The sequence below is a fragment of the Schistocerca nitens genome, chromosome 1 (assembly GCF_023898315.1).
Source record: "Schistocerca nitens isolate TAMUIC-IGC-003100 chromosome 1, iqSchNite1.1, whole genome shotgun sequence".
NCBI lineage: Eukaryota > Metazoa > Arthropoda > Insecta > Orthoptera > Acrididae > Schistocerca > Schistocerca nitens.
In genome coordinates, this window is record NC_064614.1 from 732,777,426 (window position 1) to 732,792,539 (window position 15,114).

At 37.3% G+C, this 15,114-nt stretch overlaps 1 protein-coding gene across 1 annotated transcript in view; it reads left to right on the plus strand.

Moving 5' to 3' along the window:
• The window catches only part of LOC126259965 (double-strand-break repair protein rad21 homolog), a 66,558-nt gene that overhangs the window by 8,339 nt on the left and 43,105 nt on the right, over nt 1-15,114 (plus strand). Inside the window, exons 3-5 of the mRNA XM_049957083.1 lie at nt 496-725; nt 12,573-12,756; nt 14,299-14,446. Of these exons, the coding sequence (XP_049813040.1) occupies nt 496-725; nt 12,573-12,756; nt 14,299-14,446 (562 nt within the window). The remainder of the gene's footprint in view (nt 1-495; nt 726-12,572; nt 12,757-14,298; nt 14,447-15,114) is intronic.

The window sequence follows — 15,114 nt, forward strand, 5'->3', positions numbered from 1 at the left end:
TAACAGTAGGCCTGTTTGGTTTGTCAGCTGATCGTTTTTGTGCAGAAAGTGGAAGCTTTGGTCTCAAACACTCAAAATATTACTCTGTTTTTATCAGTTGTACTTAATCTTTTTTGCTCATATGTGATACAAGCATACAGAGGAGTTAGCTGTGGGGATTAAGGATTTAATGTTGTAATGCGAGAAATTGTTTGTAATTATTATGCTGTGTGTTATGCATGCTGAGTGTTTCAGTGCAAGTACCTTATTTTAAAATAATGAAACCATTGTTTTACACCATCAGTGCTGTGTATGTCGGTGCCTTCAATATTTCAACTGTTATTTAATTTCATTGACTTTTTCTTGTTCTCTTTATCAGTATTATTTCATTGAGCTAATCCAGACGTAAATCATTTGTTGTATTTGTATGAATGTCACTCCCCCCCACACACACACACACACAAATTTAAAAAAAATCAGAAATTACACTGTAAAAGTTAAAACTCTGTTTCACAGGTAAAAATGGCGTTGCGAACTTCTGGTCACTTGCTTCTTGGAGTAGTTCGAATTTATTCACGCAAGGCAAAATATTTGCTTGCTGACTGCAATGAAGCTTTTGTGAAAATAAAGATGGCATTCCGCCCTGGGATGGTGGACCTACCTGAAGAACATCGCGAGGCTGCTGTGAATGCCATTACATTACCTGAAGTTTTCCATGACTTTGACACTGCAATGCCTGAGTTGAAGTAAGTTTTGTATTGCATAATTCTCTTTACAGTTTCTTTTTATTTTTTCCTTTTTTAATGTTATTTACTTATTTTAAGTTAGTGTTGCCATATCTAGATATTATTGACTGAGAAATATTTATAATTTGAGTTCGTCCTTTTAGATGGTATAGCTTTCATTTTTGTGTATGTTGGTGAGTTGTGATAATTCTTCTCTACTGTCGTAATGATATTAGACAGCAGCATAAGGCAAGCGCAGTTGTACATAGGTGTGTAGCTGTCTAGATAGCATTGGAAAATTGGTCAGTACTTCCAGCTGCTGAAAGTCTTTTGAATACTTATGACTGGGAGCCTCTGTATAAACCAAGGAGGTTAAAATAAACGGAGATGGTGTTACCTATGTTGTTATTCCAAGACAAGAGTTCCTTCATTAAAACCCTATGTGAAACTTGCCCTCTCTACTTAGAGCCTAGTTCTTCTTATGCAGGGTCATTATCACGATTCAAATTAATATTTTGCTGATTGAGGCGAGTTCGGCTGCTTAAGAAGCTTGATTTCCCCCCCCCCCCCCCTTTATTGCATGTGTGCTTCACACACGCTATACAATGAATACCATGCCCACGAAGTGGTGTGTCTCGATTGAGGCAAACATCTTTTGGCAATGATAGAAAATAAACAGATGTATAAAATAACAAAATTAGCAGTTTATGTCAAGTTTGTGATACACAGAAATTATTACTACTTTCTGGAACAGCAGTTCCCAAAAGTAAAGAAAAGTCTTCCAACATAATTAGCACAGAACAGGATAATCATGTATGAATGAAAAAGGGCTGTAAACATTAAAATCAAATATACAAGATGTGGACAACTGCTGTGACACCAGCTGCCAACAGCAAATGAAAACAAGTTCAACATCAAATTCTGCCAAATAAATAGGTATCATACACTGAAACATTAAAATCATTTATTATAAATCAAAGTGCAAATAGCATTCTGTATGTACGAGACAAACAGTGAAAAAATGCAAGTTTCTGATGCGAACACATGATATGGAAGTTCAATCAAATTGAGCTTCACGGGATTGCTCTCAGCATATTGCTACATTTGATGGGTGTGCTGTATTTCATCACAGTGCCTTTATGCACCAGCTTTTCCTTGCACAGTCCTTCGTGAACTTACATATTATATGGAACCGGGGACCTAAAAACGACGGAGAGGCTTCGTCCCTGCTGTAGCCTCAGTGGTTCACAACCCCGCAACAGGCTACAGCAGTCCACTCACCCCACCGCTGTCCCACACTAATCCCAGGGTTATTGTGCAGTTCGGCCCCCAGTGGACCCCTCCACCTCCCACAGGAACATCTCACACCATACAAGTGTAACCCCAATGTTTGCGTGGTAGAGTAATTACGGTGTATGCATACGTCAAGAAAGTGTTTGCGCAGCAATCACTGACATAGTGTAAATGTGGCAGAATAAGGGGAACCAGACCACATTCGCCGAGACAGATGGAAAACTCTTAAAACCATCCAAAGACTGACCGGCACACTGGACCTCTACACTAATCTGCCAGGTGGCTTTGTGCCGGGGACTTGCACGCCTTCCCGCCCAGAAAGCAGTGTGTTTAACCGCACGGCTAACCGGGCGGGCAACCTACATATTTTTAAGCATCAAAGTTTTTGAAGCCAGTTGTTGAAAACATTGAAGTGAGTAGTCCATATTTAAACCAAAAGTATTATTTTAGCTAAAGCATTTACTGGTAGAAAGTAACAGCAGGCATTTCGCTACCATTTGTGCATCCTTAGATAAAGCAAATAATAATTTCTACACAGATTTACATTTTTATTTCAGTGAATGACACTATTCAATATGTGTGTGCTACTCACAGTGTTTTGGTCTCCACAGTATGATGGAGTGCAGGGCCTTATGTTAATGGGACTAGAACATCCCGTATATTCTAACCTTCTTGGTGTCTCTTTGCCGGGACACTGAGAGCAACTTGCTAAAATACATTTTGACTATAAACTGATGATTTGCCACCAGCAGAAATTATGTTTGTTGTGTTGCAGTGTTTTACCTGAGTTTCTAGTACACTGTCCGCCTCCGTAGCGTTTCCGCCTATCACGCAGGGGGCCCGGGTTTGATTCCCGGCTGGAGACTGGGTGTTGTGTGTCTGTCATTTTCATCATCATTGACCCGCAAGTCGCCAAAGTGGCGTCAGCTAAAAAGAACTTGCGACAAGGCTGCCGAACTCCCCCGCATGGGGCCTCCCGGCCAACAATGCCATACGCTCATTATTTCAGTACACTGAAATAATCTATATCTACATAAAACCCCACCAGCCAATGTATGGTGCATTTTGGAGGGTATCTCATACCATTGCTTGTGATTTCCTTTCCTCTTCCAAAATGAGCAAGGGAAAGGCAACTGTTTATACGCATCTGAAGGAGCCCTAATTTCTCTTATCTTCGTGGACCTTTTGTGAAATGTTTCTCGACAGCAGGAGAATCATTCGCAGTGTTTCAAATGCCACTTCTCTGAATTTTCTCAGTAACATTTCATGAAAAAAATATTGTATTCACTTCAGGGATTACCATTCGAGTTCACAAAGCTTATCCACAATACATGCATGTTGATTGAACCTACCTGTAACAAATCTTCCAAACACCTCTGAAACTGAAACTATACTCAAGAATGGGTTGCACTAGTGTCCTATAAACAGGCTCTGAATTGCTTTGAGTGTTTCCTTTAATCCGACCTGGTGGGAATCCCAGACACTCAAACTAACTCAAGAATGGGTTGCACTAGTGTCCTATAAACAGGTTCTGTTGTAGATGAGCTGCACTTCCCTAAAATTCGCCCTATAAACTGAAGCCGACCAGGTGCCTTCCATGCTACCATCCTCAAAGTGCTCATCCCATTCACATTGCTTCACAAAGTTACACCTAGGTATGTGACTGAGTTGACTGTGTCAAGCAGCACCCTACTAATGCTGTATTTGAACATTATGGGATTGTTCTTCCTACCCATAAGCCTTAATTAAATTTTTCTGCATTTAGAGTGAGCTGTCATGCATAACGCCAACTAGAAGTCATTTCATATCCTTCTCCTGTCGTTTTAAATGATAACACTTCCCCTAGCACCATAGTGTCATCAGAAAATAGCCACAGATTGCTGCTCACCCTCTTTCAAGTCATTTACGTGTCTAGAGAATGAAAGCGTGTCCCTGGGTCACTACTGATGATATACATATCTCTGGGCACACGCTGCTGAGGAAAACATACTGAATTTTGTTACTTAAGAAGTCTTCAAGCTACTCCCATTTCTGGGAACCTAATCCATATGCTCTGAGACCTTCGCTACCAGCCTGCAGTATGGCACCGTGTCAAACACTTTCCAGAAATCTAGGAATATCAAATCTGCCTCCTGCCCTTCACCCATGGTTTGCAGTATGTCATGTGAGAAGGGGCAAACTGAGTTTCACACAGGTGGTGCTTTCTAAAGCCATTCTTATTTTGTGGACAGAAGCTTTTCCATCTCAATGTAATTTATTATATGCAAACTCAGATATGTTCAACAGTTCTACAGCAAACCGATGTTAAGGATTTTGGTATTTAATTTTTCGGGTCCATTCTTTTACCCTTCTTATATAAGTACACTTTTTTCCACTCCCTTGGAACTTTGCACTGGGTGAGGGATTCGCGATAAATGCAAGCTAAGTAAGGGGCCAATGACGTAGAATACTCTTTTGTAAAACTGAATTGGGATTCTATCTGGACCTGCTGACTTCGCTGTTTTCAACTTTTTCAGTTGGTTCTCAAATCTGGGGCACCTATTATTATGCCCACCATACAAGAGCTTGTGTGGGGGTCAAGCAACAGTATGTTGTATGATCCTCCTTGGTGAATGATTTCTTAAATGTGACATTTAAAACTTCAACCCCCCTCCTCCCCCCGTCTTCTGTTGCTACACCACACTGGTCAATGGGTGACTGTATAGCAGCCTTTGACCCACTTAGCAATTTTGCATAGAAACAAAATTTTCTGTGGTTCTAGGCAAGATCTTTTGCTAAGGTGTGATTGTGGAAGCTGCTGTATGCATCACACATTGATCTTTTAATCTGCTTCTCCTCAATACTTCTCTGGAGTGTGAATTACAGTCAATTTAAACTTTGCCTATAATTCCTCTACGCCCATTATGTAGGACTAACTGTTGTACATTAACCCAGATAGTCTTGAATTTTTTTTTTTTTTCCAAAATTGATTTATATCTTATCTACATTCATTCACAAGGTTGTAAGGAAGAAGTAAAAACAATTTTGAGTATTTATTTTTAGTTAGTATTTCCAAAAAATGGGCGTCCTTCCAGAAGGACGTCAGGACAATAAGGGAACATGTTTTTAAAGTATATGACATTGCACAATTAACTTGTTTCGGTTTTTATACTTTCAAATAAACATAAATAAATTTGAATTATAGGCTAAAACAGCTAATAAATACAAAAAAAACAAAGAAAATAACCTATACACACATTTTATGCACTAGTATGATAAGACAAGCAACAAACATGAAGTGGTTCGTCACATTTTATGCACATAGTAGTAGTTTTTTTTTTTGTCAACTTCGACATTTCAGCTGCTTCTTATTTTTTGTTACCTCATCCGTTGGTAATTCAGCAACATTTTGTTCTCTTCCATCAAAGCTAGAATCAAGTTTTGCCCTCTTACTAGGATGTCCTCTGCTGGTAGTGACTCTTTTGTGACTTTCAAGAATTGCAGTGACAATTCGACGACGAAATGTCAGATGATCTATGGGTTCTTCGTTGTGCTTGTAAAGATCCCAGGCTTTTTGCTCTGCAATGTCTATAAAATGTACAATGATCAGGAAATACCACTTTTTCCCTCTTATAGAGCATCTATATAGGGATACATTTTGGTCAGCTCGATCTGTGCCTCCCATATGAGTATTGTAGGAGTGTAATAAGTTAGTTTGAGGCACGCTAATCCTTTTCTTTTGTTCCCTGGAAAATCTTGCTACAGAGCGTAGTGGTTGCACTCTGTCAAAGTTGATGGCTACAGTAACAAAATTGTTATCATGCCAACGTACAATGGAAAGCCCGGATGCTGAGTCAGAACGAGGTGAAGGATTGTTTCCTTGTTGTATTCACAGCATTACCATTGGTAAAGATGGCCAAATCACAAAGCACAGTAGCATTGAGCTGACTTGCTGGTAATTTATCTACACTTGGATTTTCTTCAGCACCCGAATCTTCATCTGTTACATCATCAGTTGAATTTAGAGGAGGGTGTAATGTTACATTCCCACCAGTGTTCGGTATTTCCTCATCTTTTGATTCTAACATGTCCAAAAGTTCCATCAGTGTACATCGTTTTCTGTGAATACAAAATGACAACATATTACCCTGACGTCCTTCTGGAAGGACGGTTGAAAACATTATTGAATTACAACTGACGAAAACTTTCAATCGTAATAGGAACCCATAAATAATATAGGTTAATTCTTTAAGATATTGCATGACAAGTTTCAGAATTATTGACGCAATATGAAAGAAAATATACATACCCATCGATGACAAGGTCAGTCAGCTCGTCCATGGTAAAATCGGCCCTATTTTCAAGACACAGTTTCTCACTCACTATGAACAACACCGTCAAACTGACTGTCGCAGCGCGCAACTGACTCTGCCTACTTCATATAACAATGCGTCACAGTCTGTTGCAACAATGTGTTATTCGCAAAAATAAATAATTTCAACAGTGAGTGACGTCGTCCTTCCAGAATTACGTCAGGGTTATCTGGGTTAATTGTCTTAAATGGGATGCTAACAACTGCTTATCTGCTCTAACAAATATACCCTTCTAGCCTTGTTGGTGTTTTTTTAAGTGACCATTGTTGCTGTCTCGTAATCATCACTAATCTGTTTCTCAGTATTGACATAGTCTATAAGATGAGGCCTGCTTGTAACTAAAATGTCTGAAATATTTCCTTGCTCAAGACTGTTTTTGGAAAACACGTTCAAAGCTACTTCACAAGACTGTATGTGCCACATGCATTGAACTTGTACGTGTCCCAATCTCGAATCGCTAGGTTAAAGTCACCATCATCTAATATTGCATGATCTGTATATTTCCATGTTACTGAGTGTAGACTCACTTTGAATTATTCTAAGACCATCACTGTGAAATTGGCTGACCCGTAGAAATATCCGCTTGGTCACTTGTGTTCAAGGGATATTCTTCACTGCCATATATGCACTGCAAATCAGAAAAAGGTCTCTTAATCAGCTTAAGCTGGCCTCTCCACAAATCAGACTTGTGTGAGCTGGCTTGTACTCATGTGTCAGCAGTGAGCAACCAGCACCTGCTCGCAATAACTAATGGTGGAGGGAGGGATTGAAGCATGGTAGTTCAGCAAGAGAAACTGTTTCCAATGTGAGCCCAATTCTACGATCACTAATGGAATTCTCTGGGGAGATGTATGACTCCATAGTGGCTCATTAATGCATTTCATGGCAAATGTATTTTCCAATAACATGAAACTTACATCTCTCTTAATATTCCTATGAAGTGAAGAACTTTGGGCAGCTAAGTACAAAATATGATATTGCCTACAACCGATGCAGTCTGATGTTGATTGCCATTTTTTGAAAGATATTTAAATTGACAACTAATATTTCATTACAATTTTATTCAAACATAAAAACACAGGAAACCAATGAATACTGCTTTTTTTTATTTTTGCTAAAGCATCAATGTCTGTTGCCACTTTCTGAGCACTGCTAATTCAAAGACAGTCATAAAGTTGATTTATGTCAGTGAGCTTCCGTGGCAGATTCCTTTCTCTTCATTTTGGAAAAAGGTGGTCACACAAGTATGTAGATCCCAACATCACATAATCATAGCTGCAAAAAGTCATGGAAATTTGTGTTGAGGAAAAGTCTTATAAAATTCTAACAGATTTCGTTGTTCTGAAACTTACCATGCAGCTGCTTGTCGCATTATAAGCTCCAAGTGTCACTTAAGTTTCCACATTCTCAACATCAACTGAAAAGGGAAATGAAAATACATGAAAGTTGTAATTTAACTTTTAAAAATCCTAGAAACAGAATTCATATTTGTGGAAAATATCGATGAGCATATTTTAATTCTGCTCCCGTTGTTAAAGATGACATCTTAGAGAAATGATTAGTCCCATTTCCTAGCTGCCCATTCCACAAAGAAAGTTGCGTCTTGAATCCTTGGATGCAATCATACTCCTGACTTTTAATGTGTTTTTACTGTGCAATGATAAATTCAAGACATTCATGCAATTCGTAATGTCATGGGGGAAGAGTAAATCTGCTATCCAAAGTTCATTTTTCAGGTCTGTGACAGGCTTACAAGTCATACCCATAATTTTATCTATTTCGCCCCAAAGCTCAAAAAAATCTCTCATACTTTGAATCAGCCAGTGTGTTTCACTGTGATGTGGCACATCACCACAACTACTTTCTAAATCTTCCAATAAGGCTTTGAACTGGCGATGTACGAGTCACCACAAATGTCAGTTCTCTTTTGTTCATACTCTTACTGCATAAATTCTTTATATATTTCAAAAATCTCTTGTGGAATGGGTAACTATTTTAGTGTTTCCCGTAAATGTGTCAAGAATCAGTCCTTAAGCCAAATGGTGCAATGCTTTGACAGTCTGAAAAGCAAGTTGCTCGAATTGGACATACATTTGTTGAATGTTCATCCTAGGTGGAGGGAATAATTTCATAGTGAAAATATTGAGGAAAATTATTCAGACATATTTTTCTCTCACACATGATTATGAATACTTTGGTCGCATCATCTATGTTTTCTTTAGTTTTTGCACCTCTGCTGCTTGCTCTTTGCCTTCCAGATGTTGATAATGTTGTACATAGAAGGTATTGTAATGTTGTTTTAAAATGACTTTTTTTTTTGTTGTATTTAGAACCTTGAAGCACTGGCATCCCAAGACATCATTTCATACCATAAACATATAGGCATCCTGCTCTGCCACATTGTTAAATGCTGTTGGTATGTCTGACATTCACTTTGAAGTTCCTAATCTGCTCATCCTTCTACTTTTCACCAATTTAAAAAGAATTATTCTCTGCTTCAGGCATTGCACCTTACACATTTGCATCTAAGGCTATGCAAAATGTAATGATGGTGAATCCTCAGAAGACAACACTTTGTTTGCACTTAACACCTTATTATTATGGTGTCTGACCACCCTATTTCATTATGAGTGTTCAATTCCCAGGCGACGAGCAAAGTACAGCCCTCTTGCTTGCCTAGCCATTCCTTAAACAAGTCTGACATACACGTTCATGGATGTACGTTGATGTTGGAGAATTATATATTCACTTAAATGTTAATAATTTCGTAGCATAATACCTACAAGTGTACATTTTTACAGACTGAAATAAAGGTCTCCATGTTTCACTACAGCTGTGTTGTGCATCACCAAGAGGGTTTTAGTTGTAAATAACTCTTAAAGCTCAACGTATTCTCATATGGTGTGAACAAACTGGGTGTATTTTATTAACTCACATACAGAATTGTTTAAGCTTTTATATAGTAACTACAGGTACCACAGGAAAACAAATAACGAACTAAAGTCATGTAATGAGGTTTCTTCAGCGGTGAAATAGTTTCACACATAGGAATTTGTAGATTCGAATCTCACCAGGCACAGCGATGTTTTTTGTTTTTAAATCTTTATTTTTATTCAGTTAATTGATTTAAATGTATTTTTTTTATTTCAATTCCTTTGGCACATCATTTTAATCATAATATCAACTTCTTGATTTACTCTCATTTTTGTTCCTGTCATCTTTTTTTCCATCTTTATTCATATGTTTTTAATTAATTTTATGCATTGATTTAATTTCTCTCTCTCTCTCTCTCTCTCTCTCTCCCCCCCTCTCCCTCTCTCTCCCCCTCCCTCTCCCCCCGCCCCCCTCACCCCACATTATTATTATTGTGTTCATTATATCTATTTCTCATTTTGTTTGAATTTTGTTTTACGCAAAAACCTTTCTTTCATTTAAATCATCATCTGCATTATTTTGTCCATAATGCAGTAGGCATTTGGGTTATGTTTTAAATGTTTATGTGATCATTACCATGAAAAAAAATTGCACAAATGTAAAATACAGTTTTCACACCACTGCACAGTCAGTATAAATAGATTATGTGGTCTTTTGTTTTTTAACTGATGATAGGAATTTTCAAATAATTGAATATTATAATAGGTAAATATAATTAAATTCCGATTGGAAAAAGAATGGTATGGACAAAAAATGAAAGAAGTTTGTATGATGATTAAAATAATTTGACAAAGGAATAGAAAGAAATGAAACATTACATTAAAACCAATTAACTGAATAAAGATGATCAGTCATTTCGATAAAGATTTAAAAATAAAAAGAATTACTGCACCTGATAAAGTTCGAACCCCACAATCTCGTACATGTGAAGCTACTGTCCTATCCATTAAACCACACAACCATACTATTTGATGCAACTTTTATAACACTATTGACTGCCACACAAATCCATTCCCCTCCCCTGTCAGTAACTTGCAAATGTGGGCCAACCAGAGTGACTGGCAGCAGTGTGTGATACCTGGGATCTTAACCTACATAACCGTGTAAATGGTCTCGAAAAGTTGATCTAACTGCTGGGGACCTCTGCTTCTTAGATGAGGTGTTGTAATAGTGGGCTGCCTCACAGATATAGCTTGAAGGAAAGAAACCAGTTAAGCAACAACATGAGACAGTTAGAAACAAAGATTTTATGTTTTGGAATTGAATGATGTGTAAAAGGTAGAAAGAAAGTAATACAACTTTTAAAAAGACAAAATATTCATAATATGCTAGCCGGTACTTTTATTGAGTTCTTGCTTTCCTACTACTGTAGGCACTCTTTCATATGATAGTTTCTGATTCACATGTCATGGTTGTTGCGTATGTATTAATTTCTTTTACCTTCTGTTTCTTACATTATTAATTTAAATATATTTTAAAAAAATTATGTGCAATACACCTTTAGCCAGTATGTGCAGAGCAAAGTTGTGCAGATGAGAAAGACTCGTGTTGGAAAGTTGCTCCGAAAGGACAGATAATTTGAGGTCAGTACCAAAGGCGGCCAAGTCCGATCAACCCCCTCCCAACCTGACAGCGATATTTCCTTATAGCATTTTTTGCGCTGAGTCAAACAGTAGCCTCACAGAGTGTCAAAAATTCATAAAATTGCTTTAGAAAGCTGTTTGAAATTGCAGCTTTGCTTCAAAAGTGGCCAATTCCTAGCAAGTATTTGAAAAGTGGCCCATTCCATCAGTAGCAAATCATAACTTAAGACTTTGTATGTGGCACTCATCTTGTTCTCTTTGCTTGCATACTGTGTGTGTGTTTTTGTTAAATCTTGAATTGGTTTTTTCTTCCGAAAATGGAAATTAATGCATCAGATGTTCTTCCAAACAAGGCACACGAAAGAAATGTAAATGTATGCAACTTATTAAGTATGTCTTTTTCATTCAAGAGCAACCAGTACTAAGATTCATGTTCATGCAATGTTTTTCCTTCCTGTATTTTATTTTTATTTTATATTGACTGTCAATAAGGTCATTCTTAAAACAAAAGCACATGAGACATAAATTGTTAACTATTTACTTAAAAATTATAGCAAAAAATAATGTAAGAAGTATGTGGATACAGTCTGGTTTAGATTCAGATGGTTTAGATTCAGAAGGGGTCAGATCCAGTAGTTAGGTTCAAAACTGGACAAGTCCAGCTTTTAACCCATTTTCATAAGGCAACTATTGATTTTTGCCCCGTTTTCGAATGGGCCTATTTTGGACCACGCTTGTCCGAAGGGACAGACACCATATCCATTTAAGTACATAGTTCTGGCAATACCGGCCATGACCTTCCTCTTCTGTGTGATGCACACGTATTACCCGAAGTCTTACAGGACTTGGTAAGAATGTCTTCCACGAGTAATGGGTGTGTTGGGTAGGGACACTACGAATGTAGTGTGTTGACATGTAAGGTGAGAATATGGGTCTCATGGGAGGCGTGTGCAAGATAGTCCCTGCAGTCGCACTGCCCTCGGTGGCTGAGATGGATAGAGCGTCTGCCATGTAAGCAGGAGATCTTGGGTTCGAGTCCCGGTCGGGCCACACATTTTCACTCTTCCCCATTGATATATATCAACACCCATCAGCAGCTGAAGTTGTTAATATATTATTCTAATTTAGTTCTAGACAGCTGCAGGTCATCAATGGTGTCTGTTCTTTTAGACATGTCCGAAAGAACGGACACTATATCTATATAAGTATATAATTATGAAGGTGGTTGGCTGATATTTAGAGTATTGCTTCTAGGGTACAGACGATAGAGAAAAATATAGAAGAATCAAAGGTCAGCACATTTTATCCAGGGGTCATTTAGTAAGTGTGAAAAGTTGATGGAAATGCTCATCAAATTCCAGTGGAATATGCTACACAGAAAAATGTTGTTCATTATCATGTGGTTTACTTTTAAAATTGAAAGAAAAAGTGTTTGTAGAAAAATTATCCAGCATATTTATTCCTCCAATATATATCTCGTGGAAAAACCATGAAGGTAAAGGTAGTGAAAATACTCTAAAAGGATTTTTGTACACATTCTGCTGCGACAAATTTATGTTCTGATCAAGTTGTTTCCATTTGTTAGTAAGGTGGATTTGTATTAGATTTATGTACAGTTGTGTATGTAGGTGTTAATTCATAGCCTTTACTGTTATATCAGTGTTCCATTAGAAGCAGTAATTTATTTATTTATTTATTTATTGCAGTGATGTTGACATAGAGGCTCAGTTTAGTTTGAATCAGTCACGAGCTGAGGAGATCACCATGCGAGAAGATTATGGGAGTATTACCTTGGTGGCCAGTGATGAAGGATTTGGTGACATGGGATTTGACGCTGAACCACCAGAGTTAATGAGAAACGTTCCTAGTCTCGAACCATCTCTGGATCAGGTCTGTGGCAATGGAAGAAACAGTCATTTACATAAAATAATAGTATTATTCTTGAGATTTTGAATTGCCCATTCATTTGTTAATCAGTAAATTCAGAATGATAAGTCCACTCAGCCATTAACTTCTGCTTTTATGCGTAATTGTTCAACAAAATGCAAAATGTTTTGTTATACTACCTACATTTAGTTTAGTGAAGGTACCATGAAATGAATTTTTTTTGTGTCATCCAGCTTCTCACAGGAACCACATTAGACAGTTAATTGAGTGGGCTTTCTCACAAAGTAAAGTAAAACTGCAACAACCTTATGGTTGATTTAATCACCACTGGCCTGGTCCTGTTGGAGATGATATGCCCTTGCCTTCCTCCAACCTTTGTGCTGTCTTACCCAGCCGCTTATAGTAGGAGCCATGGTTTATTGCAGACTCCAAAACACAATGCAGTTTGCTGTTTTTCACATTTTCAAATGTTGTCAAAGGCAAAAGATGTAATAAGTGACAAATAAAGAAATCCCAGAAGTGGCCAGGGATTGAACCAATGAGCTTTGGATCCATAGTCTGGCACTTTACCACTGATTGAGCCACCAAGACAAAAATAAAAAGAATTGTGTAGACTGAGTAAAATGTTCATATGATACACCATGTCTAAGGGATCAATTCAGAATGAAGTGCAATTTTGGCAAATAGTGAAACACTTAACTTTACCCCCCACCCTCACCCTCCCTTTTCCCATGTGAGGTGGAGTTAGCTTTGATAGTATCAACATCATTATCCAAAACTAATAGAGATGATGACAAAATATAATCTCATAGGAGGCACACAGACTGGGGGAAATCCATTGTCCATGTGAGGATTATCTTTACGACCTCAGATAATTTCAGAGAAAATGTAACCACATTGGAGAAAATGCAAGTCACTTACCTTAATTCTTGAACTATATTGCATTCTTAATGTCAACAGAGAAGTAATGGACATTTGTCTTAAACTTTAAAGCCTTTAATCTGGCAGTTAACTCGTCAAACTGTTAGTAAGCATTATATTTAGCAGTGTGTTATTTTGGAAACTTGTTTCTTATTTAATATGCTGACACTGGCAATTGCAATTAGCGTAAATACTTTTAAAAGAATTTACTGCTTGAGTCTATTTTTATTGATAAGTTGTTATACTTTTTGCAGTTTGACAGCTTTTGTTCTCAGGGTAATTGTTGACATGGAGATATTTACTGTAGTAGTATTTTTAGCTAAACATTTAAATCACAGCTTTTGTGATCTGTCTTTATTGAACATAAATAGTTTTCATAATATATAAACATCTCTTGGTAGATCAAGCACAAGGGGCATAAGTGAAAAGGCTGGGGATTTCTTTCTGTGTCACAAAGTAATAGTGTAGGAATCTTTGTTTGTTCAAGCTCACAGTGATCAATAATGTTTTGATGTAGGCTTATGTGTTACATCTGTACAACAATGTTACGGTCTGTGATAGTTTCCCAATGCTTGTGTATCATCTTTTGTACATTGCCCATAACAGTTGTGATCATATTTTCAGGCAAATTTGTTGTTCAGCGATGGTCCTCCAGTGGAACATTTACCAATGGAAAAAGAAAAGGAACCACAACCTTCAACATCAGCTGGCCAGATTGAAGCCCCAATTAGAGATGACGGTTTTGGCAGAGATCTTGGGCAAGATATAATTGGTATAGTTTCATTTATTTTTACCATGTGTATTAGTTATGTAATTTGCTTAATGTTTGTGAGAATTGAATGCTGAAAATGAAGATTTTGAAATTTTGATTTTCTGTTGTAAACAATTTAGCTGATTAGTTATGAAAAAAGTATGTTTAATCTTAGGAAAAGAGAGAATCTTTGATTCATCACATCTTATTAAGACTACAGATTCTTCAGAATTATTCAAAATTTTTGTGTTTCAGATCATAAACCATTTTTAGGCACAAGTTATTTTGTGTTATTCAGTAGTATTAGTATCACTCAATTTCATCAGTGTTGCACGTTGTTGTGCATTGAATTGTGTTGGCTCTTCCAAGCATTAAGTTCACGATGCAATCAATCAATCTTAATCCATATACAAGAAGCAATGGGTGACTGATAAACATACATACAAGATGCTAATGATTAGAGCTTAGTGCTTGATCTTGGGATTGTCTGAGCAATTTCTTCTGAAGAAAAATAACAGCTGCAATCACGTCTTGTATATGTGTACAGTGACTTATTAAGTCATATCACATATTGTATTTTATCCAGGCTTTTACATTATTGCATTACCACAATTAAATGCAAGCAAGAACAAAAACCAATATATTATCACAGTTATACTTTCCAAGGTAGCACAGGAGCCATTCAGTAT